Below are 24821 nucleotides of genomic sequence, written 5' to 3' on the forward strand. Positions count from 1 at the left end.
TTACATGACTAATGTTTTTGGGTTTTTTTGTTTCTTGAGACAGGGTCTCACTATTATCTCTGGCTGTCCTGGAACTCTATTTGTAGTCAGGCTGGTCTTGAACCCACAGAGATCTACCTGCCTCTGCCTCTCACATCCTGGGATTAAAGGCTGCATGTCTTGAATTAGGGTAAACCTGGTCACACAGTTCAAGAAGAGAAGAAGTGGGAGGGACGAGAGGAGGGAAGGAGGAGGAGAGAGGAGGGGAGGGAAGGGAAATGAAACACAAGGGCTTGGCAAACTGTGTAAAGTGCTCTATAAATGCAAGGGAATCATCTGAGAAGTCTGCTACAGTTTAAATTATTGAATTACATTTACTTAGTGTGTGTGTGTGGGTGTGTGCGAATGTGTGAGAATGAGGTCAGAAGGGAACTTACAGGAACCAGCCTTCTCCTTCAACTTGTGGGTCCTGGGGGCCAAACTCAGGTCATCAAGCTTGGGAACAAGCACCTGATTTACACACTGAGCCACATTTCCAGCCCGTCTTCTATAGTTTTAATCAAATTTATAAGCACCAGGCAGTAAATTCAGTTCGTGGTCATGGCATTTATGGCCTCCATTATCTTGGACAAGCCACTGTCTCTGGCAGCCTGTTTCCATTTTGTGAAATATGGATACATATTTCATACATATCTCAGGGTGCCTTCATATGAGTGTAAAGTTCCTGGTATATCCCAATGAGGCAGAGTGGCAGGATCCCCATCTGCTAGATTAAGTCACAGGCCATACCAATGCCAGCTCTGGTACCGGGATCACGTTCTGGTAACTGAGCACGAATGAAGAGCATGCCTTATCCCAGAAGGCAGGACCCCAGATCAACAGAAAAGACAGGGAGGGGTCCTTGTATTGGATAAAGGAGAGCTGGGTGAACACTAAACTTCCACATGAGAAACTGCCATGTGAGGCCAGGCCTAAATCAGAGGACAGGAAACCAGGCAACCTTACTATCCGAGACCTAGGGACAAATTTACTGCTATTTATGGCACATCATCATCCTGGGTTTTAAGAATTTTCATATTACCCCATTCCCAATTTTCTTAGCCACCGCCATTTTTCCTAGTCACAAAAGTGCTCAATCAACAATCTAAAGTTGGAAAGATCCTCATCTTGACACTGACTTCTGAGGGTGAAGAGGTTTGGATCCGCTGGTGTGTTCTCAGGTTGTATCAAGAGGCTACACTAGCACCCACCTCTAGGCCAGCCTTCTTTGGAGGCCAGCAACACACATGTGAAAAGCACACGGAATAGCTGCAGAGGTCGGCGTCTACACTGGTCCCACCACACACCCACTGGGTGACCTTCCTTTCGATTGTTTCATCTCCTGCCCTTGAGGATTTCTGTGGCAACCAAATGAGGTAAAGAATGGCAATGTACAACCAAGAGCCTAGAGCGGACGTTCAGTGACGCATCTCCTTCCCCTCCTCTCTGAAAGCTCCAGAGGCTGGGCCTGCTGTCCTTTCCATTTCAGAAGAGCCACCATCTGTCTCAGAACTCAACTCCTTTGCAGAAAGGCCGCCCCAGAACAATCTCCCCAGCCCCCCAAATAAGCACACAGGTTCTTCTCATTGAAGTGTTTTACTGGTAATCACTGAGGACAGATGCAAGTTGGGGTGGGGAAGGTAGGTAACAAACACAGGGAGTGTGAGGGTCCCTGGATTGTGGATCCCTGAGGCTTCCTTCTCATTCTTACTGAAGGGCCACAAGCCTCTTCTCAGACAGAAGAGGCCCCTTCAACAGGAGGGCCACACCTCCCAGCCTAGGGCTCTAGAAGTTGACATGGGATGAGGCACGGCAAGGGAGGAGCTCACAGGCCACTGCAGTGTGTCTGAAGCTAGATGGCTCTAGAGGACCTGCAGACAGTGACGCCGTCTCTGGCACTTCCCACAAAGCCAGGAGACTGATGTCCCAATGATGAGAGCATGTCCTGAGTCTATCCCACTTCGTCCACCCCTGAGAAAGTAAAGTGAAGACTGGGCACTCGGATTTTTCAAGGTAAGAAACTGCCTGGGAGGAGGCAGGACTTCCTGATTGCAAAGGCAACAAGGGGCCATTCTACAAAGTGAAGGGCTTTGCAGTCCAGGTGCCACAGCAGGTGCTGACGGCCTCCTCCTCCTCCTATCAAGGTGGCCTACATGCTCTCTCTCACTCTTTACAGGGCTCCCCTTTAGCTAGAATCTTTCTCATCCTGCTCGCCCAAGTGTGTTTTCTGGTGTCGGATGAGGTTCGAGCTCCGGGAGAAGTGTTTCCCACACTGAGTGCACCGGTACGGCTTCTCCCCTCTGTGTGTTCTCTGGTGTGCACCGAAGTTGGAGATGTCACTGAAAGTCCGCCCACACTCAGTACACTCATAAGGCCTCTCACCCGTGTGGGTCCGGTGGTGCACCCCAAAGCTGGAGCTGTTGCTGAAGCTCTTCCCACACTCACAGCAGATGTAAGGTGCCGGCTCCAGGTGGGTTCGGTGATGGACAGCCAGCGTGGCACTCTGACTGAAGCTCTTGCCACAAATGTCACAGCGGTATGGCCGCTGGCCCAGGTGATCTTGCTGGTGTGTAGTGAGGTCTGAGCGCCGCCGAAAACTCTCCTGACACTTGGCACATTGGTAGTGCTTCTCTTCCAGGTGGATCCTCTCGTGACGGATGCGGTTGGAGCTTCGGGAGAAGCTCTTGCCACACTCGGAACACTTGTATGGCTTCTCACCGGTGTGGATCCGCTGGTGTGTTCTCAGGTTGGAGGTATTATTGAAGGTTTTCCCACACTGCACACATATAAAAGGCTTCTCGTCCGCCTCTGGGCCTTTAAAAGCAACGGGGTTCCTGGGGCCTCCAGCTCGGGCAGTGACTTTCTGCCACGGCATTTTTGGGGGTGTTTCTTGAAGACCCTTTGACAGGCTCACCTGCCCATCTTCCTCCCCAGATGCGATCTGGAAGTCCTCTGAGCCGTCCACTCTCCAAGGCTTCCCCCCTTCCCCTTCCTCAGGCAGGTGTGCTTCTGGACTCTGCTCCTTCTCACTGCCCATCTCTGAGCCCTGAGAATGAATACAAACGTTCAACACCTTTATTCCTTGTGCCAGCCACAAGACCACAGAGAATCTTGCATTCTGGTTGAAGCAATGTATAACTCCCCAGAATAACCCCAACTAACTGGAATACTTGTAGAAAGCCTTATTTACTTCTTAACTTTCAAGGGACAAACTCTCACAGATATTTAAGGCTACCTACCACTAACGGATGTATTCTGTTCATACTGAATAATGTCACTCTTCTTAATACCATTAAACAATGGCACTCTATAATTTATGTGTAAGTAAAGGTACTTCCATTTAGAGATGAATTCAATTTCTTCCTGTCAAACAGCCATCTATTCACTGATTCTGAAATGAACATGAATAACTAGAAGTAGTTACTCACAAGGCCCAACTCTGAATAGTCTTACTGCTCTGCCAGCCCATTCCTCTGTACACCTTACCATACTCTACCAACTGGCTGACAAGACCTACTACAACACTTGAGCTCTGTCTGTCATGATAGATCAATGCCAACTTCTGCACATAAACATCACACGGACTCATACACACACAGCTACATTCTTATATGACATACAGCTATACTCACACCAAACACAGATATCAGCTATACATACTGCATACACATTCATATCATACATACAACCAACATACTGACATCAGCCACGCAGACCACATACACATCCTGATCAGATACAGCCACATAAAATATACATCTCCACAGTGAACTAAAGAAGGCCAGAAGTATCTCCAGAATGCTTGTCATGCTCTTCCATGTCTACGTTCACCCACAATTCCTTAGACATCTGCTGACTTGTGCCCACTTTGTCCTTACGACAGGATGTTATACTTTCTGTTGTAGTAACTTTCTACAGCATGAGGCTGGGTGCTCAGTTGTTGTTTTTTTTTTTTTGGATGAGAAAGTAAATGGATGAGAACTTTAATCTCTACCCCTGTTGACTCTACCTAGAACTTTAGGATTTATATACAAGGAGCTATGTGGCCTCCACTAATTTCTTTTCTTTTCTTTTTTAAACAGGTTTCTCTATGTATGGCTGTCTGGAACTCTATGTAGCCCAGGCTAGCCTTGAATTCACAGAGATCCACCTTCCTCTGTCTTCTGAGTGCTAGATTTAAAAGCATGCACCACCATGCCCAACTGTACACTCTCTTTTAAAACTGCTAAGATCATAATTTACCAAGTCTCTATCCAAGGCTGAGTGCTGGGTAAAAACAAGAGTAATTAAGGCTGCCAGGCATAGTAGCATACGCCTTTAATCCTACCACTTGGGAGGCAGAGGCAGGCAGATCTTTGTACATTCAAGAACTGCCTGGTTTACATAGTGAGTTCCAGAACAGTCAGAACTACATAGTAAGATTCTGTCTCAATAAACATAAAAACAAACAAACAAATAAATAAATGGGATGCATTGGGGACTGGAATGTTGGCTCAGTGGTTTAGAGCACTTGCTGCTCTTGCAAGAGGACCCAGATTCAGTTCCCAGTACTCATATCAGGTCACTCACAACTACTTATACTCCAACTCCAGGGGATCTAACGCCCTCGTCTGGTCTCCACAGGCACCTGCACACATGTGGTGCACATACATATACTCAGGTGCACACGTACATATACCTTTTTTACACTGAGGTGGGAAAATGACTCAGTAGGTGAAGGTACTAGTGACCAAACCTGAGTCTCAGCTTGATCCCCAGGACCTGCATGAAAAGGGGCAAGAACAAACTCCTGCAAGTGGTCCTCTGAACCCCAATGCACATTATGGGAAGTACATACACACACACACAGCATAAATACATGGCATTTTTCTTTTTAAATAGTAAAATGATTTATGGTTGGACTATGGGACCAATGAGACTGATTAGCTATGGTTAAAGCACTTGCCACAGAAGCCTGACAAGCTGAGTTCAATGCTGGAATCCACAGTAAAGAGAACTGGTCCTGAACGTTATCCTCTGACCTCCACATACCAGCTACGGTGCTTGGTGTGTGTCCCTCCCACGGCCACCCCAATAAATAATAAATAAAATTTTAAAAAATATTTAAGATTATGGTTACCACCCTCATAGTTATGACACAGTAGAATGAAACAGATCATGAAGACGATATGGAACATAAAGTTCCAGGGAAGAGACAGTGCCTCAGCCACATCTGTACCCATTCTTCATGGCCCAGCACTGTGCATGACACATGGCACAGGAGTCAATAATAGTTAATGTTTTCTAAAGGTCCTACAAAACATTAGACCTGGAGCTGAGTACTCCATATGCATCATCTCAATTCATTTGTACAACTATTCTTTTTTCTTTATTTCTCTCTCTCTCTCTCTCTCTCTCTCTCTCTCTCTCTCTCTCTCTCTCTCTCTTTCTTTCTTTTCAGAGGCAGGGTCTCACTATGTAGCTCTGGCTATCCTGGATCTCACTCTGTAGACTAGGCCAGCCTCTGCCTCCTGAGTGTTGGGATTAAAGGCATGTGCCACTATGCCTGGCTGAAGGATTCATTTTTCATACTTATTTTAGAAATGATGAAACTGAAGCTCAGAGAAATTAAATCACTTGCCCAAGAGCACACAGTGATTGAAAGGCTATACACGGACAAAACTGAAGCCTATACTCATCACTCCAAAGCTGAAGTTTACACTAGTACTGGAGGGAGAAAAGGAAGAAGAGAAAAAGTGCCACAGCAATTAGGACCACACAGAGACATTTCTCTGAAGAGGGCAGGGAAGCAGCTTCATGGAAGAGATGGTATTCGAACTATGACTTGCAAGATGGATGGACGAGCAAGACCAGGGCTGGCAGGAACAGGGAGGGAGTCCATTATTAACTGAAAAGGCAATGCAGCTAAAATACAAGGTCAAATTCACATTGCACTTCAAAGATCTGCGGGAGAAGGAGCCTGGTGCATATTGGGTTTTCTTCCAGTCTGGGGCAAGTGTGCACAGGAGAGGCCAGTTCTAAGAACAAGCCAAGAAGACGGGGCTTGGTGGTGATCACAAATGATGAAGGATAAGAGCCTGGATTAGAGGGGAGATGCCAACCTGTGGTCTGAAAGATTCAAGTTCCAGATCTGGGCACAAGTCAAGGGCATCGCGGGTAGCTTGGAAGGGCCAGGGGCAAGGTGTGGAGAATAAGGCGCTACCTAGCGGGTCAGAGATGGAACATCAAAGGACCCAGAGTCAGAAGTGGTCAGGGAGACGGGACAAAGGCTGCACAGGTGTCCAAGGAGGCCGAGTGGAGAGGGCAGGGGAAAGTTGGAGGAGTCAGGGTACAGCGTCAGGAGCTGGGTTCAGAGACGTCGTTGGGCTTGGGGCTGGAGGTGGAAGAGCCCAAGGGGCGACCCTAGAGGCTCGGTGTATGGGAGGGGCACGGAGCGGTCCAAGGCCAACAGTAAGGGCGGGAGGGTAGCAAGGCTGGGCCGTCCGAAGACTCGGACAGGATCACGGCGGAGGAACACACAGCCCCCGGTGGCCTTTGGGACCCACGGAGCAAAACAGCAGCTTCCAAGCCCTTTGCGAGTGCGAAGGGGCCGCGCTCCAAGCGCCCCGCGCGTCGCGTCCGCCTCCCCCCCACGTCACCTCAGCACAACCGCGACCCACCTCACTCCCGCAGCTCGGTCAGGGACAGCACCGCCTCGGTGGGCGGGGAAAGGAGCCGGAGCCGGAACCCAGAGAGGACCCGCCTCTGCAGCGTCGGGATTGGATTCTGGGGACATCCTTCCTCTCTATGGCCAATGAACATTGGTCTAGGGCGCGGCATGCTGGGAGTTGTAGTCCCGAGGTGGTTTGCGCCGCTGAAAACATTTGCCCACTTCAGAACACAGCTGTGAAGCTGTCTTCGCTTCTAAGGTCATCAGGTTTCTTTTCTGTTTTACTTTTGAAATGGTGGCCCTCGATAGAAGCCTCGCACTTCATTTAAGGTTTATAGTTTAAAATTAAAAGAGCATGTACCTGGAAAGAAGTTTAAAGATAAGTATTCTGATGTCTTTGTCCAAAAAGCCAAGTGTCCATGTCCAAGGACTGACCTTCAGCCAGGTCGGCCAGTGGCCCAGCACAGGGATTTTCTGTATCCTGCATGATCCTCTGTTAACCCAACACTCTCATCAGTCTGGATACAATAGACCAGGAAAGTATTCAAAGCTGGATTTTCACCCCCTTCGGAGCTGAGGACCGAACGCAGGGCCTTGCGCTTACTAGGCAAGCATTCTACCACTGAGCTAAATCCCCAACCCCTGGATTTTTGACTTTTCGGGTTTTATTTTGAAAAACAATAAAGATTAGGAGCCTGCAAGATAAAGAGTGTAGAGATTAGTTGAATGTGTAAAATAGCTACAAGCTTTTGTCTTTGCATGGTCTTTCAATGCCTGTCTTTGGAGATGGAAAAGGTTTAGGGCTAGACATGGCTCAGTGATTAAGAGCAGTTATTGCTCTTTCAGGGGACCTGAGTTCAATCCCTAGCATCCATATCAGGCAGTTTACAACCACCTGTAACTCCAGATCCAGGGAATCCAATGCCCCCTTCTGGCTACACACACACACACACAATCTAAAAAGACAAAGAGAGCAACAAATTTTATAATCCCAGCTTTCTCCTCTATAAAATTCCTGACACAACTATTGTAAGGATTAAATGAGTGAAAAGATAATTTCCTGCCTCCACAAATATTTCTCTTTTCTATTGGTAACTTTTCTCAATAGGTAAGACCAGTGTGGGTTAGTTTTAGGATTGACTATCCAGGCAATTATGTTTGGAGCTGAAAGATGCGTGTGAAATATAAGTACCTAATATACACTATTAGTTTGTAAACTGGTAAAAATAAAACATCAGAAGGCAGACTCCAGAGTAAAACTGGGTTTATTATGAACTGTGTCTAAAGTTTGCTTGAACAGAGGCTGAGCTATTCAGAAACCAATACCATCATGTGTTTTCTCCACACCTTCCTTCACAATGAAGACAACATGCCAAGCAATGAATGTTAAAAATTGTAATTTAATAACTGTACAAAGACAAACAAAATATTCCGTTTAGGCCATGTAATGGCAATTTTTACATACCACCTTGACTAGGTCACAAAGTTCCCAGATGCTTCATCACACATTATACTTGTTGTCTCTATGAGGGTAGTTTGGACAAGATTAACATTTAATCAGTAGCTTGAGTAAAGCAGTTACCCTCCTTAATTCCAGTAGGAGCCATCCAGTCAGTGGAAGATCTCAGAACAGTTTTGCCTGTCAGGCTTTGGACAGGACATCAGCTCTTTCCCCGCTTTGGACTGGAACTAAAACATTGGCTCTTTTTAGGTCTCCAACCTGCCAACTTCAGTCTCATATTTATTTATTTTCTGCCCCCACCCCCACCACACACACATATACACACACAAACACACACACATACACACACAAACACACACACACACACACTCCAACACCCTGTTGATTCTGTTTCTCTCTGGAATCTTGACTAATACAGGCACTATTGGAAAGAACTTGTAACAGATCTAGTTCCAGAAGGGTCCAGCTGCCTTCCCACCTGCAAATTGATGGGAAGTTCCACAAATAGTCTGAATCACATACACGGGTATGACTTGGAAGTGACTTGCCTTCTTTACTAATCCACATCCAAAAAAAAAAAGGATGTGTGATTATGTGTGTGTGTGTTGATTTATCATTATATGCAAAGAGTTGAAGGTGCCCTTGAAGGCTAGAAAAGGAAGTCTCATCCTCTGGAGCTGGAGTTCCCAGGTGGTTGTGAACTACCTAATATGGGTGCTAGAAACCAAACTCAAGTCCTCTGCAAGAGCAATAAGCTCTTAATCGACCAGCCATCTTTCCAGCTCTGAATTCATTATTTTATTGTCTCACTCTGTAGACCAAGCTGGTCTCAAACTTAAAGAGATCCACCTGCTGGGATTAAAGATGTGCACCACCATACCCAGCAATAAGATATCTTGAATAGATAACTTTCTTGAAAGCAGCAATTTCTGACCCAGAGGCTCTTGTCAAGTCTTGAAGAACAATAGACTTGTTGGTATACTGAGGTGAGCGGCTCAAACTGCCACTCTCTCCCTGGGCCTCTCTGAACTTCATGAGGTATTCAGAGGGCCAGAGCCACAGACTGCCGAGTGACTCATCTGCTCAAGGCCACACAGCTGGCTGCTTTGTTTACAGCTGTGCCTACCAGCTCCTATGTTGAGGTTTTCTGGGGATTATAGTTCCTGGTCATCATGTAGGTCAATCAATGTTTGAAAACATGTACATTCTAGATGTCTCCATTTCAGACCAGCTGTTGAAAACATACTCTGGATGTCTCCAAATTGTGATGTAAACAGCATGAAGAAAATAGAAATCAGTGGGGTATTGACACCTCTGTTTCACTCCTGAACAAAGAAGGAAGGATGTGTGATTCACAAGACATACACTTGTGAAAAGCTGGCTTTGGGAGATAGAGGCCTGAACTTGGGGGTGGGGGAGGGGAAGAGAAGAACAGGCTTTAACAGGCTTTAATGGAAGATGTCTGGGGTCTGGGGCTGTAGCTTCACAACTGAAAACCCACTGAGAAGGCTGATGCTGTGAGAAGTTCCTCTCAGGGTTCCCTCAGGTACGGAGTCTTTTCCCCTGAGCCTGCACTGAATGCTGCTGAGATCCAGCCAACGTCTCCTACTAAACCTCTGCCGAGTGAGCTTTGTTCATCTCAAGAATCACCCACCAGGGTAATGGAAATGTCTAATCTCTAGGGGAAAAAGGCAGCATTCGGAATTGAGCTCTGAGAGAAAGGTGGCACAAACAGAAACCACAGAAGGGTCTGGATTTGGGTCAAAGAGATGAGGTACCGGAGAAACAGGTGCTGGGCCAGGAGACAGAGTCCAGGGTGCCAGGCTAGAAGATGCTCATGTGAGTGGATCACAGGGCACAGCCCTACAAAGAAGGAGCCTTGAACCCCTGAAGAGCAGGGCTGAGGTTAGATGGCCAGGTATCGTGGAATGGGAGAAGCTCGGAACCTTGAGGAGATAGTAAGGATGGGTTCATCTTCAGGGACACGTCTCCATTAGCTTGACTTTTTTCTTCTTGTTTGGTGACAATTGATGCCTCTGATTTCTGGAGTTCAGTACAAATGATGAGAGGGGCTGTGTTCCTCCCCTCGTCATGGAGACAAGGTTCAAAGAAAGGGCGGAGGGGGCTGGAGAAACTGTGGGTGAATGTAAAGATGTGGGACTTGTCAGTCACGTTGTAGAAGGAGATAACTCCTGCTTCGTAGTCCAAGAAAACCCCCACACACTTTGGGGACTCTTTCAGCCGGAAGTAGGTCTGCGGGGACGTGAGAGCTTCATACTCATTCCTACGGCTCTGTCGCACAAGCCAGTGGCCATTGGCAGGTGAGGCTGTGACCTTCCCTTTCCTGCTCACGGACTCACTACACACGCCAAGGATCCATTTGGTCTTCTCGCCCACGTACACTTCCCAGTAGTGACAGCCAGTTGTGAAGCACTCAGAACCGAGGACGCTGACAACAAAATCAAACCTCTGCGGGTGGTCAGGGACAGGCCGCTTCTTGTCGCCAAGCCTCACACATCTCCGATCCTCAGACAGGATGAGTTTGGGATGTGCTGTGTCAGGGTCCAGGGTCACCACCACTGCAGAGTTAGAGGTGAGAAGAGAAATTTATGTTTTAAGGAATCTTCAGGGAGATTTGGAGGGGGAAATCCTCTAGAGGTCTGCAATCTCTCATTGATCTGCTTTAGTTTCTGGCTTTCCCCAACCACCTCCATACTGCAAACAGACTTCTAGCTTGCAGGCAGAAAGCTTGCCTAGTGTATCTGAAGCCCTAGGTTCCATCTCCAGCACTACATAAAACAGGTGGGGAGACACAGGACGGTCCTGGGGAGTGGAAGCTGGAGCGTCAGTAGCTCAAGGTCATCCTTGGCCTCAAGAGAGAATTTGAAACCTGCCAGCACTGCATTAGACTGCCTCAAAGAGCCAAAACACACACTCACAAAATCTAGACTTGGATGTTAGACCCTGTTCTGGTTAGTTTTCTGTCAACCTAATAACAAGCTAGACTCAAGTGGTTCTCAATGTGTGGGTCACGCCCCCTTTGGGGGTCACATATCAGATAATCTTGTATATTAGATATTAACATTACAATTCATAGCAGTAGCAAAATTACACTTATGAGGTAGCAATGAAATAATTTTATGATTGCAGGGTCACCACAGCATGAAGACCTGTATTAGAGGGTCACACAGCACTAGGAAAGTTGAGAACCACTGGGTTAGAGTAATCTGGGAAGAAGGAAACTCAATTAAGAAAATGCCTCCCAGCCGGGGGTGGGGGGATGGGGTGGGGGTAGTGGCGCACATCTTTAATCCCAGCACTGGGAAGGCAGAGGCAAGCGGATCTCGGTGAGTTCGAGGCCAGCCTGGTCTACAGAGCAAGTTCCAGGATGACCAGGGCCACACAGAGAAAACCTGTCTTGAAAAACAAAAAACAAAACAAAATGCTTCCATCATACTGAGCTGTAGGAAGATCTGTTGGGTTCATTTTCTTGATTAATGATTGATGTAGCAGGACTCTGCCCACTGTGGGTGGTGTCACCCCTGGACAGGTAGTCTTGAGTTGTATGGGAAAGCAGGCTGGACAAGCCATAGGGAGCAGGCCAGTAAGCAGCACTCCCCCACGGTCTGTCCTTTAGTCCCTGCTTCCCAGTTCCTGCCTTGGCTTTGCCTGATGAGTGCCTGTAAGCTGTAAACTGTAAGCCAAATAAACATACCCTTTCCTCCTGTCTTAGTTACGGTTGCTATGGCTGTGATGAACCCTTGACCAAAAGCAACTCGGGGAGGAAAGGGTTTATTTGGCTTACATATCTGGAGTCAAAATCCTTTGGAGGAAGCCAAGGAGAACAATAGGTTTGATCCGACTGTGCTACACGGTGACAAAACTACTACTAATAACACGGTAAATAAAACTACTACTGATGATACTGTCAATAATAAATTTACAGTCTGCATTCAAATGGACGGGATGAAACTTACGTGACAGAAGGACGGACTCTGGGACGGAAACCGGAAACCGTGAGGTTGGTTTAACTTACCGAAATGCAGTCGGGCTCTTCTCCAGCCTGAAAGGCAAAGGCGGGGCTTGTTACCGCAGAGTAGAAAAGGAGGCAGCCCAGAGGGCGGAGCCAAACCCTGGGCAAGCGCATCTCACCTGCGTTGGCAGCTGCTCTTTTCAACTCTGGGGAAGAGGAAACAGGGAGTGAGCTGTCTGTCACTGGACAGGTAAGTTGGTATGGAAATTATAAAAACGTGGGAAACTTACTCAATTCCTTCCGGAGTTTCTCTGAAGAATAAAAACAGTTGGACACCTCAGAACAAGGGCAATTGCAATGCTCCTGTCCCTCACACCCACATTCCTGTAGCAGATTAGAAACAGCAGCCATGTCCTGGGACTTCCCCCATAACGATGTCTGTAATGGTGACACCGCTCCCAGCTGTGGCCTAGGGGTCCCCAGAGATATGACAGATGACCCCCAAAAACCTTACCTTCAGGTCCAATAAATACTACATGTCACACTTGTAGGTGACAATATAATCGAAGCATATGAAGACGTTATCAAATAAAGCATGTTTATGTAAAACTGTCGCCAAATCCCCATTAAATTTTGTTAGCAAATATATTTTCTCTATGTAAAATATGTAGGCATGTCATATGCCTTCAGTTTTTTGCTGTTTGTTTTCTTATATTTTGGTTTGTTGGTAGTGGTATTTGTTTTATTTTATTTTGTTTTTGACACAGGGTCTCACTACGTAGCTCTCGCTGGCCTGGAACTTGATATACAGACCAGGTTGGCCTCAAACTCACAGATTGGCCTGCCTCTGCCTCTTGAGTGCTGGGGTTAAAGCTATGTGCCACCATGCCTGGCAGGTGTTTTTTGTTATTTTTAAATGTTAAAAATTGGTTCCCGCCAGGCGGTGGTGGCGCAAGCCTTTAATCCCAGCACTCCGGAGGCAGAGGCAGGCGGATCTTTGTGAGTTCAAGGCCAGCCTGGGCTACAGAGCGAGATCCAGGAAAGGCGCAAGGCTACACAGAGAAACCCTGTCTCAAAAAACAAAACAACAACAACAACAAAACAAAAAATGGGTTCCCATGGATGAAAATGGCTGAGCATTCAGAAGGCTGTGTCACATTCAAGGGGGGACTCAATTGCTACAGACCCTGCCTCAGGGAATACCATGCCTGGGTATGAAGGACATCCAGATGGCCTCCCCTAAGAGAGGCACGCGTTTGGTAAAACAGTTCCCATTTAGAAGCTGCGTAAGTGCTATGAGGAAAGAGAAGCAGAGGGCATTCACAATAGGGCTGTGGAGAGCCAGGAAACCCTCGGCTTCCGCAGTCTGCATTACCCTGTTCCCCAGCCCCCAGAGCGAAACTGAGTCACTCAGCGCCAAGCAGAGACAGCAGCGGCAAGAAGATGGTGCAACAGAACTTGACAGAACTTACTGAGGGCTTTGTGGAGTCTTCCTGCAAACCAGAGAGAGAGAGGAATAAGTGACCAGAGCCTGACCCTTTATCCTTGGAAGGCTCACCACTCCGCCACCCCTGCAAAGGAAAGGTCGGAGCTGCCTCCATCAGCTCCTCATCCAATCCTGGTTTTGAAGGTCAGACTCAAGAGTCCAACGGAGCTGGGGTCATTGTCCTGGCGGCAGGCTGCCCTTTGGTTCTCCTTTCCCTTTGTTTCTGTCTGGTCTCACTTCCTCTGTCTGTTTCCACATTCGTAATTTGTGTGTGTGTGCACGCGCGTATGCATGTGTGCATGCACGTACTCGAATGCCTTTTTGCCTCCTGTTTACGGTATCTAAGGTGTAAACGTAGCTGAAGGCCAGCACTGACTCACTCGCTGGAATGACTTTCTAACTCTCTATAGCAATTCTCCAGAGTCACTGTTTCCACAGTTCGGGGGCCCGGGAAGTTTGGAATATTTATATGCTTCCTATGCTTTGCAAGAGTGCTTCTAGCTTCTCTAGAGGACCCACCAGGCCCATGGGTTCCCCAGCCTAGCATTATCCTTGCCAGAGAACTGGAGCTATGAGTCCAAGTCCACCCAGGTAAGGGCTAGACAGAGTGTAGGCTCTTGGGCTTGGAACAGTGCCACAGCCTCTCAGGAGCTTAGGATTTACGGCTGTCGCTTCCACGACTGCTACCATTCACCATTTTCTGCTCTTACACAGAGTGAGATGGGAACCTCTTAACAGGGACATCCTTGGAATTATTATTCCTGCTTTGAAGAAAATGGGCTGAGGCTTAGAAGGACATGAAATCTTTTCAAGGTCATCTAACTAGTAAGTGACCAAGGAGGAAGGATTCCAACTCAAGTCCGTCTGACTTCCCTTACCATCACATAACGCTGTTCCTTTTCGCTCTTGGGTAGAACAGCCAGTGTGACTGCACTGTATACCCCACACCCAAACTCCAGGTTGGGGAGAAAAGAGGTAGGGCACAGCTTCTAGCATCACTGAACTAGGAGCCATCAAGCCAGTGATGTATCTTCTCAGCAAGACTTGAAACGCATGTCTTTTGACTTTTGTCCTGGGTGGACCCCAGCACACGTCCATCCAATTAATGATGATGAAGTGGCATTGAGAGAAAGGAGTCCCAGACTCGGTGACAGATCTTTTGGAAAGGTTTTCTCTTTTAACACCGAAATTTACTATCCGCATATTACAGATGAGGAATCCAGAGTTCAGGGCAAGACTGAACTATTCAACTCCACGATATGGCAGACCAGCAAACTGAGTCAAGTACTGTTGACCCCATAGCCAGCAGCCCTTCCATGGCACCACACCACCTCTCTCCATGTCAAGGTCATGTAGATTCCTGAGATTCTCATGCATCCCAGGTGACCTTGTTGATATATGTTTCAGTCACATGCAGACCTCCTACTAAAATGATTGCTAGAAAGGCTGGGGAAGGGAGCACGTGGTGATCCAGACATGCATTTCGAGCACTGGCATCTCCTCACCCCCTGCCCCCAACTCCATCGCCCCTTGACACTGGTAACTAACTTCTAGTTCTATGGAGGGGCTGCTGGCATTTGGTGTAAGTAGAAAGAATGTCATATTTGTTCCTGCCTCTCCCTCATACATACCTTTTTCTTTGGCATGGTCTTCCAGAAGATTCTCTAGAGAAAGAAAAGGGAAAGCAAATAAGACTCTTGGCCATTTCTGTGGAGGGCCCTGAGTCCCTGTTGGTTTTATCAGCTCTTGAACTGCCCCAACTCTGCCATCTCCATTCCCACCCCTCCTGGTCCAGCCCATCATCTCTCTTCTGAACAACAAAAATGGGAACCCAAGTTGTCTCGCATGTCCTGTCTTACTCCTCTGGTCTCGTCACATCACAGTAGCCAAAGAGCACTCTTCAAAGCGTGACTCTGATCAGGATGTCCCCGTTCAGTGCTTTACCACTGCTTTTAGGAGAAAGACTGAGTTCCTCCATCATCCCAAACAGAAGGTGGTGGAACTTTCAGGTACAAAATTTAGATCTGCGAGAGCACTGGAGATACAGAAATCAACAATACAAAAGCATGTCCCCCAGCCCTGCCCAGGACACTTACCTACCTCCATCACCTGTTCATAGAGGAGCTTCTCTAGAAGGGAGAGAGGGGAGAGCGAGCTCAGCTTGGGAAGCACTTTTCCTCACACGTGTTGTTGCCCAAACATGGCCTAAGCCGTCTAAATGAGACTGACCCCTTGCCAATATAGGTGTGTAGCCATTTGAAAAGATCAGAATCTTCACACCATCAATTGAAGGAAGAGATGTTGGGTTATGTAACTTTCCAAATCCTTTGCAATCAAGAGCCCAAGAAATGTGACCATTTTAATAAGGGTTTTATTTATATCCAAATTTATATCCAAATGAATATAATTGGATTTCCTGATTAGAAGTCCCTAATTCCTTGGTTAATTAGAAATCTGCCAGGGTTGGTTCCGATCTAATTTATCAAAGGGTGAGAATTCACAGCTCTGCTCAGAGCTTCTCTGCGGTTTACTCCACCCCCTCTGCCATGTGAGTCCCTGGTATATGACTGGCCCAGTTTTCAACTCGCAGGGTCTCCCACCTTCCATGTCCACATCTATTTCTGTTGGTCTTTTCCCAGAGCAGTCACAGTCTCCCACACCCCTCGCACCCCTCACATCCCAACACACATCTCTCCCCACAGCTTCCAAGTTACCTTTTGACCTTTTCTGTTTACAGATGACCCAAATGCCAAGAAGGATGAGGAGTCCCAAGATAGGCAAGACCACAGAGAGAGCCACCTCTGGAGAGGACAGACTTGTAGGAGCTGGGGCTGAAACAGAGACCACCAGTGACCACCCTCAAGGAGACATCTGATAGCACCTCCCCGTCTCTGAGGGCAGACGGCTCAGGCACAGCCAAGTGTCTCCATCACCTAGGGAGAGCCCTGCCAAGACTGACCAGGCTCTTTGCTTCTCTTGGGAACTCAAACTGGGTGACAAGGAGAAATGGGGTGTTGGCATCTCATGAAGGCCTCTCAACCACAAGCTCACCCTGTCCTCTAACTCCGTGGACAAATATTCCAGGTCTTCAAAGTCCTGAGTGCAGCATCCCTCAGGAGTCCTGCCTGCCTTCTCCTCAAATCCTTTCTATTGTTCAACCCCAGGCTTGGCTGGAACAGCATGTTCCAGGCCAGCCTCTCGGCTCCACCATCAGCAGCGGCAATCCGAGGTCTATGGACCACAGCAGCAGGCCTAAAGCCCAGACAGGAAGGGGAAAAGAGTGCAGGGGGGGGGGGGTAGGGGGGGATTGCATGGTTGTGATCTCGGGATCAAGACTGGAAAGGGGTACTAGAGCTGTGCCAAGTGGTGGGGAATCCCAGCTGGCTGTACGTCCTTGTTCAACCAGTGGGTGGCTCTAGGCAAGAGACCCAGCCTCTCCCAACCTGAGTTAACTCATCTGTAAAATGGAGATGGTAAGAGTCCTAGTTCCCTGGGACTGTGGGGGAGGGGACGGACTTAAATAAGTCACTTTAAACTTTTATCAGCTAGAGAAAGGCAGTGGCAGAAGTAGGAGGGGCATAAAGGGAGGAATGAAGAAAAGGATTGGCAGGTGTCCAGGAGGCTTTTCTCTACCAACTTATTTTATCACATGACTCTGTATTTCAAGGGGATTTCAAAGCTTCACACTTTTTAACCCAGCAGTTCTTTTTTTTTTTTTTTTTTTTTTTTTTTTTTTTTTTTTTACTGTGTTCTGAATGAGCTCCCAAATATGTGTGAAGATGCCCACTGCATCATTAGTTATAACATGAGGGGAGAAATTGCAAAGAATCTGGAGTCCCAGAGACAGCCTCCGGTTAATTTGTTTTGATGCATATCCCCACAATGAAATTGGATGCCCCCCATAATTAATTTATGAAAAAATCCTTAAGGATATAGACAAAAAAAATAGCTAAAGACTTGAGAAGTGAGAAAAGAAATGAGGTACAAATACGCACACACACACAGAAGTGTGTGCACACTCCTCAGAGGGTATGTCCATGTAGGTAAGTCTTGAGAGCAAGACCCCCCAAAACGTTAGCAGTAGTTCTCTATAATTTGACATTATATGCCATTGTTTTGATTTCTCTAAAATGTTCCACTTTTTCAGGTTTTTTTTTAACAATATACATTCTTAGAGCTATAATATGATATAATTCATAGAACAAAAAATGGAAAAATTAATTTTAAATTTTTTATATGTATGGGTGTTTTGCTTGCATGTATGTCTGTGTACCATGTGTGTTTCTGGTGCCCCAACCACTGAGCCATCTCCCTACCCCTGAAAATTCTTTATAAAGTTCCCACTGAGGTAGGAGTTTCCTCCAGGCTTCTCAGAAGCCTCAAGCTGATTTGCACCCCAGCATTACCTCCAATAACCATGAATGCTTTCTTCTCTTGGCCAAGGAACTCGTTGCGGACAGTACAGGACACATTTCCCAGAGTACTGTCCCTGACTCTGCTGAATACTGCTGTTCGGAATAGCCCAGTTTCGTCCAGGGAGTGGTTCTCCAATACAGATAGGAGCAGTCTGCCCTCAGTGTCTCTCCACTCCATCCATGGCTTTGGGAACCATCCCATTGACCGGCAGACCAGCTGGATCCACCCAGCATCATAGCCTTCCACGTGGATGAAGGGGTCAGAACCTAAAACTGAAGAGGACAGACTACCTGATTGAGGTGACTGGCGGGGAAGTGGCAAGGTCACGATCCAAGCCAGTGTCCTGTCCTCCACTGCTTCCTCTGATGGACAGCCATAGCTGTTAACAGAATTATAGTTTCTGCCCTCTTACCCTTACCCACAGCTGCTCTGTCCACCACAATGGGATAAAACAGTCCATCCAAATGAAGTTCAAGATCCACTCATGGCAATACCAGCACCACACTATTCTGATTCTTTGGGACCTCAGTCCCTGTTTGAAAATGACTTACCCCCACCCCCACCCCTGAACCCAAAGGACTCCATGATTGTAAAGAGTCTACCAACTACTGTGTGTTTTAAATGAATTCATCCCTCTTTTGTAACTAAATACAATCAAAAGATGACCAGGGGTTGGAGAGATGAGATGGCTCTGGGGTTAAGAGCACTGGCTGCCGTTCCAGAGGACCCAGGTTTGATTCCCAGCCCCCACATGGCAACTCACAACTGTCTGTAATTCAAGTCCCAAGGGGATCTGACACTCTCTTCTGGGGCCTGTGGGCCCCAGGTACCCATTTGGTATACAGATCTACATGCAGGCAAAACACCCAAATACATAAAATAAAAATAAATACGTCTTTAAAAAGATGATCAAGCTGGGCGGTGGTGGCACACGCCTTTAAAAAGATGATCAGTGGTAACCCCATGGAGCGAATGCAGAGACTTGGGTTGGGTCTGAGGTAGAGTGATTTTTGTAAAAACACAAGCTAGTTTGAGAAACAGTATCTGACTTTGGGCCCTTTAAATATTCAAGAACCTGGAAAAGGACCATGAAGCAAACCCTTGTCACAGATAGGAATTCTAGCCCTTGAGGACTTTTCCTTGCAGCCCTGGTTATGAGTTTCTTGGTAATGGAGCAGAGAAGGCTGCCCTTGTCTGAGCCTACAAGCCTGTGTTTATCCGGGCCCTGCACTGTACAGTGTTTCCCAAAGTCCAGGTTTCTTCCCCTCTCAGAAAGAAACACCAGTCAGGGCTTCATTGAGATGAGCAGACCCGGCTAGAGAAGACAGAGGTGACAAAGCCCTTGCCAAAATGACCCAGGCCCCTCCACCCCATCCTAACCTGCCACTTGCAGGGTCACGTTGCCCTCTCGACTCTGGTTTCCGACCCGGAACTGGCATTGGTACGGCCCTCGGTCCTCGAGCCTCACATTCCTGATGTGCAAAGTGTAGCTGTTGGCATCTCTCACCAGCTCCGTCCTGCCTTTATATTCCGGCATCAGGTCTTCATCACTGTCCTGCCCATCCCGGAGCACGTGGACAGCCTGCGAGGTGCCAGGCAGGTGTGCAGGCCGTCGCCACCTCACCTCGCTGAGCACCATGCCTGGCCAGAGGAGGAGAGGGCAGGGCAGCTCGGCTGTGCCCCCGAGTGGAGCCAGGTAGAACTTGTCAGCATCCCCTGTGTGAAAGAGACCCAAGGGGAGAAGGGATGCTGAAGAGATGCCTTGGGGAGGAGTGGGAACGGGGAGTTTCTTAGGGAAGGACAAAGGAAAACGGAACCCAAGAAGAACCAAATTCCAGCACCATGCTTCATCCCTGTCAGACCTCCCAGGCAGAGAAAGATCCAAAACTCCTACCTGACACCTGAGCAGGCAGCTGGAGGAAGGCTAGAGTGAGCAGGCAGCCGAGAAGCCAGGCGCCACAGGGACTTGGTGGTCTCTCCATATGAACTAGGGCAGACACGGGGAGAGGACTGATGAACTTGAGCTGAGGAACCTAGGAACTGGGGCTGAGACCCAGGTCATATGTCCCACTTGATGAGCAAGGGCATGTGCTTCTAAGCTCAGCTTCACTACCCACTTGCTTGTGACACTATCCTTACACTCATGTGACAATGTGACTAAAATCCTCAGAAACTCTTTCTTTTCTTCATTTTTAAATATTTGAATTATATGTATACATGAGGGGAAGCATGTGTATCATGTGAGTGCAGATGCCCTCAGAGGCTACAAGAGGGGGTTGGCTCGGCTCTTAACTGGAGACGCTGGTGGTTGTGAGAAGCCTGGTGTGGATACTGAGAATGTTCCCCTGCAAGAGCAGCAAGTGCTCTTAACAGCTGGGCCATCTCTCCAGCCTCCCTGACACCCTTTTAGGTTTATATATAACCAACAGAGTCTACCCTTTCATCATGAAGGCACTAATCCTCCAAACAGGCACTTGAAGTTGGATAGACATGGGTTCAGTCTCACCTATTTCCAGTTGCTAGCTCCACATCTCTAGCAAAGTCGTGCACTATCTGTGATGCTAAGTTCTTAAACCATGGGGGAGGGGCTTCTTCACAGGTAGGTGGGAGGACTTCAAGGAGAGAATGCACACCAGCACTGGCCATAGACTGGTGGAGAACAAGTGCTTGATACATGTGCACTGAACTAAAGGGACAGTCACCGCTCAGAGGTGCAGATCACTGTGTGCTCTGCAGCGGGAGCCCCCCCACCCCAGGCTTCCTTAGCCAAGCTCTGCCCATTCACTTGCTATTGCCTGAAATGCTTTTAGCAGGAAGCAGAATCTTTCATGCCACACCGAGGAACACGTTGAAAATGCCAACACTCTAGGAAGAAAGGACACTCCCAAAGTCTCTCCAACATTTCAACATCCTGTGTATCACTTTGGCTATCAGAAAACAATCTGGGAGGGCTGGAGACATGGCTCAGCTGTTAAGTGCACTGCCTGCTCTTGCAGAGGACCCGGGTTCAATTCCCAGGACCTACATGACAGCTCACCACCATCTGTAACTCCAGTTCCAGGGGATGCGATACCCTCTTCTGATCTCCACAGGCACCAGGAATGCACCTGGTATGCATACATGCATGCAGACAAACACATAAAATAAAATTTAAAAAATCTTTTTAAAAGCATACAATCACCGTGATGCTTTGGTACCTGGTGTTTTCCGTGCGTGTGGCATCATACCCGTTTTCCATGCCACCACCACATATTCTTCTAACAGCTTCAGTGTTCCAACACAGACCTGTGAGAATTTTAAAAAATAGTCCCATATGGTAGGCTTGAACTTTGCTCCTAATGACAGTGGCTTGCCATCTGGGATTAGGAGGCTGAGTCCTGGGAGTGGGAGTGTAGCCTCCAACTAAATGAGACTCGAAGTTAAAGGAAACTGCTCAAACTCTTAGGCCTTGAGTTTCCTCATTTTAAAATAGGAATATTTTAAAATTTCACCACCACATTGCCCTAAGGAAAGGTCAAATCAAATCAATCAAAATAAACTTTCTTGTTTTCCTACAGCCTTGCCTTCAGTAGACGGTATCAAGTTCTTAACAATTTGATAATGACATTGCATTTCTTAGAATTTGATAGTCCTTCATGCTGATCTGCATTTCTTTGATTATTCATTCATTTGGTCCTTGTTAATGACTTCCTCTGTATTTCGCTGTTTTTTTCTCTTTGATACATTGGTCTCTTAATGGCTTGCAAAATTCTTCATACAGTGACCAATTTTTTTCCCCATGACACAAGTTGCAGGTATTTTCCCCCAGTCAGAGTCAGTTACATTTTAAGTTTGAACTAGTTTGAGTTTTTGAAACTTCTAAGTCAGGAAAAAAAAAAAAAAAAAGAGGAGGAGGAGGAACGGATCCCAACAGATGTCCTCTTGCCCATCTCGAGCAGTTTAAGAAGACCCCAGGCATCTATAAATTCGCAGTCACCCAGTTGAGGACCCAGCAGATGGCGAGGGCAAACCGCATGCCTGCTGAAGTATTAATAGCACTGTGGTGTTAAGTTAGAGTCTTTAGACAGAGCTACCCTCACTTGTCCCTTGCTGTATTTTGGGCTCCTAAGTGGCAGCTAACCATCATCACATTTTAGATTTAAGATGTTCTCTGTAAAAAGGAAGATTTCTCTACCTCATGAGTTTGAGGGTCCTGAGAAATTTAAAGAACTAGACAGACTGAGAAAATAAGGGAACTCACCACATTCAGGATGCGGGGTCTTTGTCCTTTAGTGGCAGAGCTGGAGCCTCCTAGCTGGGAATTTCATCTCCCCACAGGCCAGATGATCTGACATCAAGCAAGAATGCCAGAAAGATCCCAAGAGGTGGGCCTTGGAAAAGTTCATATTCTAGACTGAGCCTCAAAGCCTCCCTCTGCCCCACAGATGGCCTTCTGGCGGTCCCTACAAACAAACAAGAAACGCCCTGCCTGCCCATCCCTGATAAAGCAGGAGTGCAGAAAAGAGGCTCCCCAAAAGCGAGGGAACTGCCTCCTGCCACGGCAAAGAAAGGATGTTTCCCCCAATTCTCTTTTCCTCCAGTGCTTGGTGTAACAGTGACCCCCTCACTCCTTTTCTTAAAAGCTTGCTCTCCTTTGCTTCTCAACCAGCATAGACTAGAAGATTCGAGAATGGAACTGGGGCTCATTATGTAAAGGGAAATAAGGCAGACTCAGAAAGACAATACTGCTATTTCCTCCTATATGTGAAGTTTATATCTAGAGGTGTGTGTGTGTGTGTGTGTGTGTGTGTGTGTAGGTCATGAAAATAGAAAGGAGACCATGGGAGAGGAGAAAGAAACCAGAAAAGGCAGAAGGAGAGCAAAGTAATACAGGCAATATGAAAGCAGAAGGGAGGACCATTGGGGAGGAGGGGGAACAGCAAGAAGGGGTCAGGACTGTGTGAGAGGATGCCAGGGGAGGGGTGAGTAAGGAAAAAGTGTAATGACACATACACACGAAAATGCCTTGAGGAAACCCCTCACTCTGTAGGCGAACTTAAATTAACTTTAAAATTTAGGTTGGCTTCAAGACACCCGCCGATCAGCCATACTCTTTAACCATGACTTTATCTCCAGCTACACCTTGATGTATAGTTTCAGACACGCAAACTTGCTTCCTGCCCCTCCTGTGTTACACCCTTTCCAACTGGCTCACCTTCCTACTGCCCAGCACTGCATTCATAGCGATACAAAACACGCACTTTTATGAAGATGTACTCGTCGTACAGACTCCCCTGCGGTTTCTTTTTCTCAGTCAACACTGGGTTTTGAGTCTAGCCAACTTTGGTGGTGAGGGCTGACCTGTCACCCAATTTCAGTGTAGCTGAGACTTGTCAGCAGCTGCCTGCTTACTGTCTGAGACTCTACACAAAGGCTCAGCAGCCTGTTTAGCCTGTGGGCATCCCTAGGGTTCCCCAAAGGCGGTGATGTGATGGATTACAGGAGCAGTTCTGAACCATCTTGACTACATCCTCCTCCAAGAGTTCCCACTGGGACCCTAGACTCAAGAAACCCTTTTCTTTGCCTGGATATCCTCCTAAAAATCTTGCATTGAAGGGCTTGTCTCACACTCTACTTTGGGTGTGGAGTGGTGTTGTAGTAATTAAGACACTAAAATGCACCGGGTGGTGGTGGTGTACACCTTTAATCTCAGTACTCGGGAGGCAGAAGCAGGCAGATCTCTGTGAGTTCGAGGCCAGCCTGGTCTACAAAGTGAGTTCCAGGAAAGGCGCAAAGCTGCACAGAGAAACCCTGTCTTGAAAAACCAAAAAAAAAAAAAAGACACTAAGATGCATCCTTCTGGCAGGACTCTGGGTTTCATCTCCAGCACACACACACACACACACACACACACACACACACACACACCCTCCTTACACATTCATCACTCATTTGTGTTAGGAAACTTCCAACTCCTCTCTCTCCTAGTTATCTTGAATATATGATAGATTATTATAAATGTACTACAACTTACCTCTTCTATGTAACTATATGTTGGAGTCATAACTAAGCTTTTATCCATGTCCCTTCTCCCAAGTTTTAATTGTTTTGTTTTCAGGCAGCATCTCACTACCTAGTCCAGGTTGGCCTCAAACTCGTAATCCTCCTGCACCTGCCTCTTGAGTGATAAGATTATAGCCATTCACAAAATCAGGCCCCACCATGTTTCGCTTTAAGGGGTAAATGGACGGAGTTCTGAACTTCAGCTAAATAAATATGGTTTATTGAACACCTCCCCAGCCCCCTAGCCACTAACCTGTATGTTTGTTTGTTTGTTTTGTTTTTCGAAACAGGGTTTCTCTGTAGTTTTGGCGCCTGTCCTGGATCTCACTCTGTAGACCAGGCTGGCCTCGAACTCACAGAGATCCGACTGGCTCTGCCTCCCGAGTGCTGGGATTAAAGGTGTGCACCACCACCGCCCGGTGACACTAGACTTTTCTTTTTTTTCCCTTTTCTTTTTCTTTTTTCTTGGAGCTGAGGACCGAACCCAGGGCCTTGTGCTTGCTACGCAAGCGCTCTACCACTGAGCTAAATCCCCAACCCAGACACTAGACTTTTAAAAGAACATTTCTTATCTTTTCTCCTTTATTTGAGGCAGAGTCTGCTTGTGTAGCCCAAGCTGGCCTCCAATTCAGATCCTCCTGAGTTCTGTGATTACAAACACTTATCCCAGCACCTGACTCTTGTACTTTCTCCTGGCTGGTGAAGTATAAATAGCCACTGTAGAGATTTCACAAAATACAGAAAAACTTAAACAAGATGAATATAATCCTTACTA

General features: G+C 47.2%; 2 protein-coding genes and 1 long non-coding RNA gene across 4 annotated transcripts; 1 reads left to right on the forward strand and 2 right to left on the reverse strand.

Moving 5' to 3' along the window:
- Positions 1–1595: 1595 nt before the first annotated feature.
- Znf691 (zinc finger protein 691) lies at positions 1596–6740 on the reverse strand. The gene is made up of 2 exons (XM_006994946.4): positions 6678–6740; positions 1596–3064 (listed from the first exon to the last, which is right to left on the reverse strand). The coding sequence occupies exon 2, from the start codon at positions 3053–3055 to the stop codon at positions 2204–2206; it is 852 nt and encodes a 283-aa protein (XP_006995008.3). The 5' UTR covers positions 3056–3064; positions 6678–6740; the 3' UTR covers positions 1596–2203.
- A 1309-nt stretch (positions 6741–8049) lies between these two features.
- Positions 8050–22448, reverse strand: Ermap (erythroblast membrane associated protein (Scianna blood group)). Its single transcript, XM_006994945.4, has 13 exons — positions 22245–22448; positions 21202–21289; positions 19899–19991; positions 19385–19720; positions 17995–18276; positions 16303–16419; positions 15685–15717; positions 15220–15252; positions 13575–13595; positions 12393–12413; positions 12282–12308; positions 12166–12192; positions 8050–10708 (listed from the first exon to the last, which is right to left on the reverse strand). The coding sequence occupies exons 2-13, from the start codon at positions 21227–21229 to the stop codon at positions 9993–9995; spliced, it is 1734 nt and encodes a 577-aa protein (XP_006995007.2). The 5' UTR covers positions 21230–21289; positions 22245–22448; the 3' UTR covers positions 8050–9992.
- On the forward strand, positions 12210–18670 carry LOC121827347 (uncharacterized). Of its 2 annotated transcripts, XR_013049307.1 has the most exons (4): positions 12210–12352; positions 13490–13732; positions 16326–17061; positions 18032–18670. It is a non-coding gene; the product is annotated as an uncharacterized LOC121827347 (long non-coding RNA). The 2 variants fall into 2 exon arrangements; XR_006069593.2 differs by having other exon boundaries at positions 12215–12352; positions 16326–18670.
- Positions 22449–24821: the final 2373 nt, after the last annotated feature.

Source organism: Peromyscus maniculatus, chromosome 2, assembly GCF_049852395.1.
Source record: "Peromyscus maniculatus bairdii isolate BWxNUB_F1_BW_parent chromosome 2, HU_Pman_BW_mat_3.1, whole genome shotgun sequence".
In the NCBI taxonomy this organism is placed as follows: domain Eukaryota; kingdom Metazoa; phylum Chordata; class Mammalia; order Rodentia; family Cricetidae; genus Peromyscus; species Peromyscus maniculatus.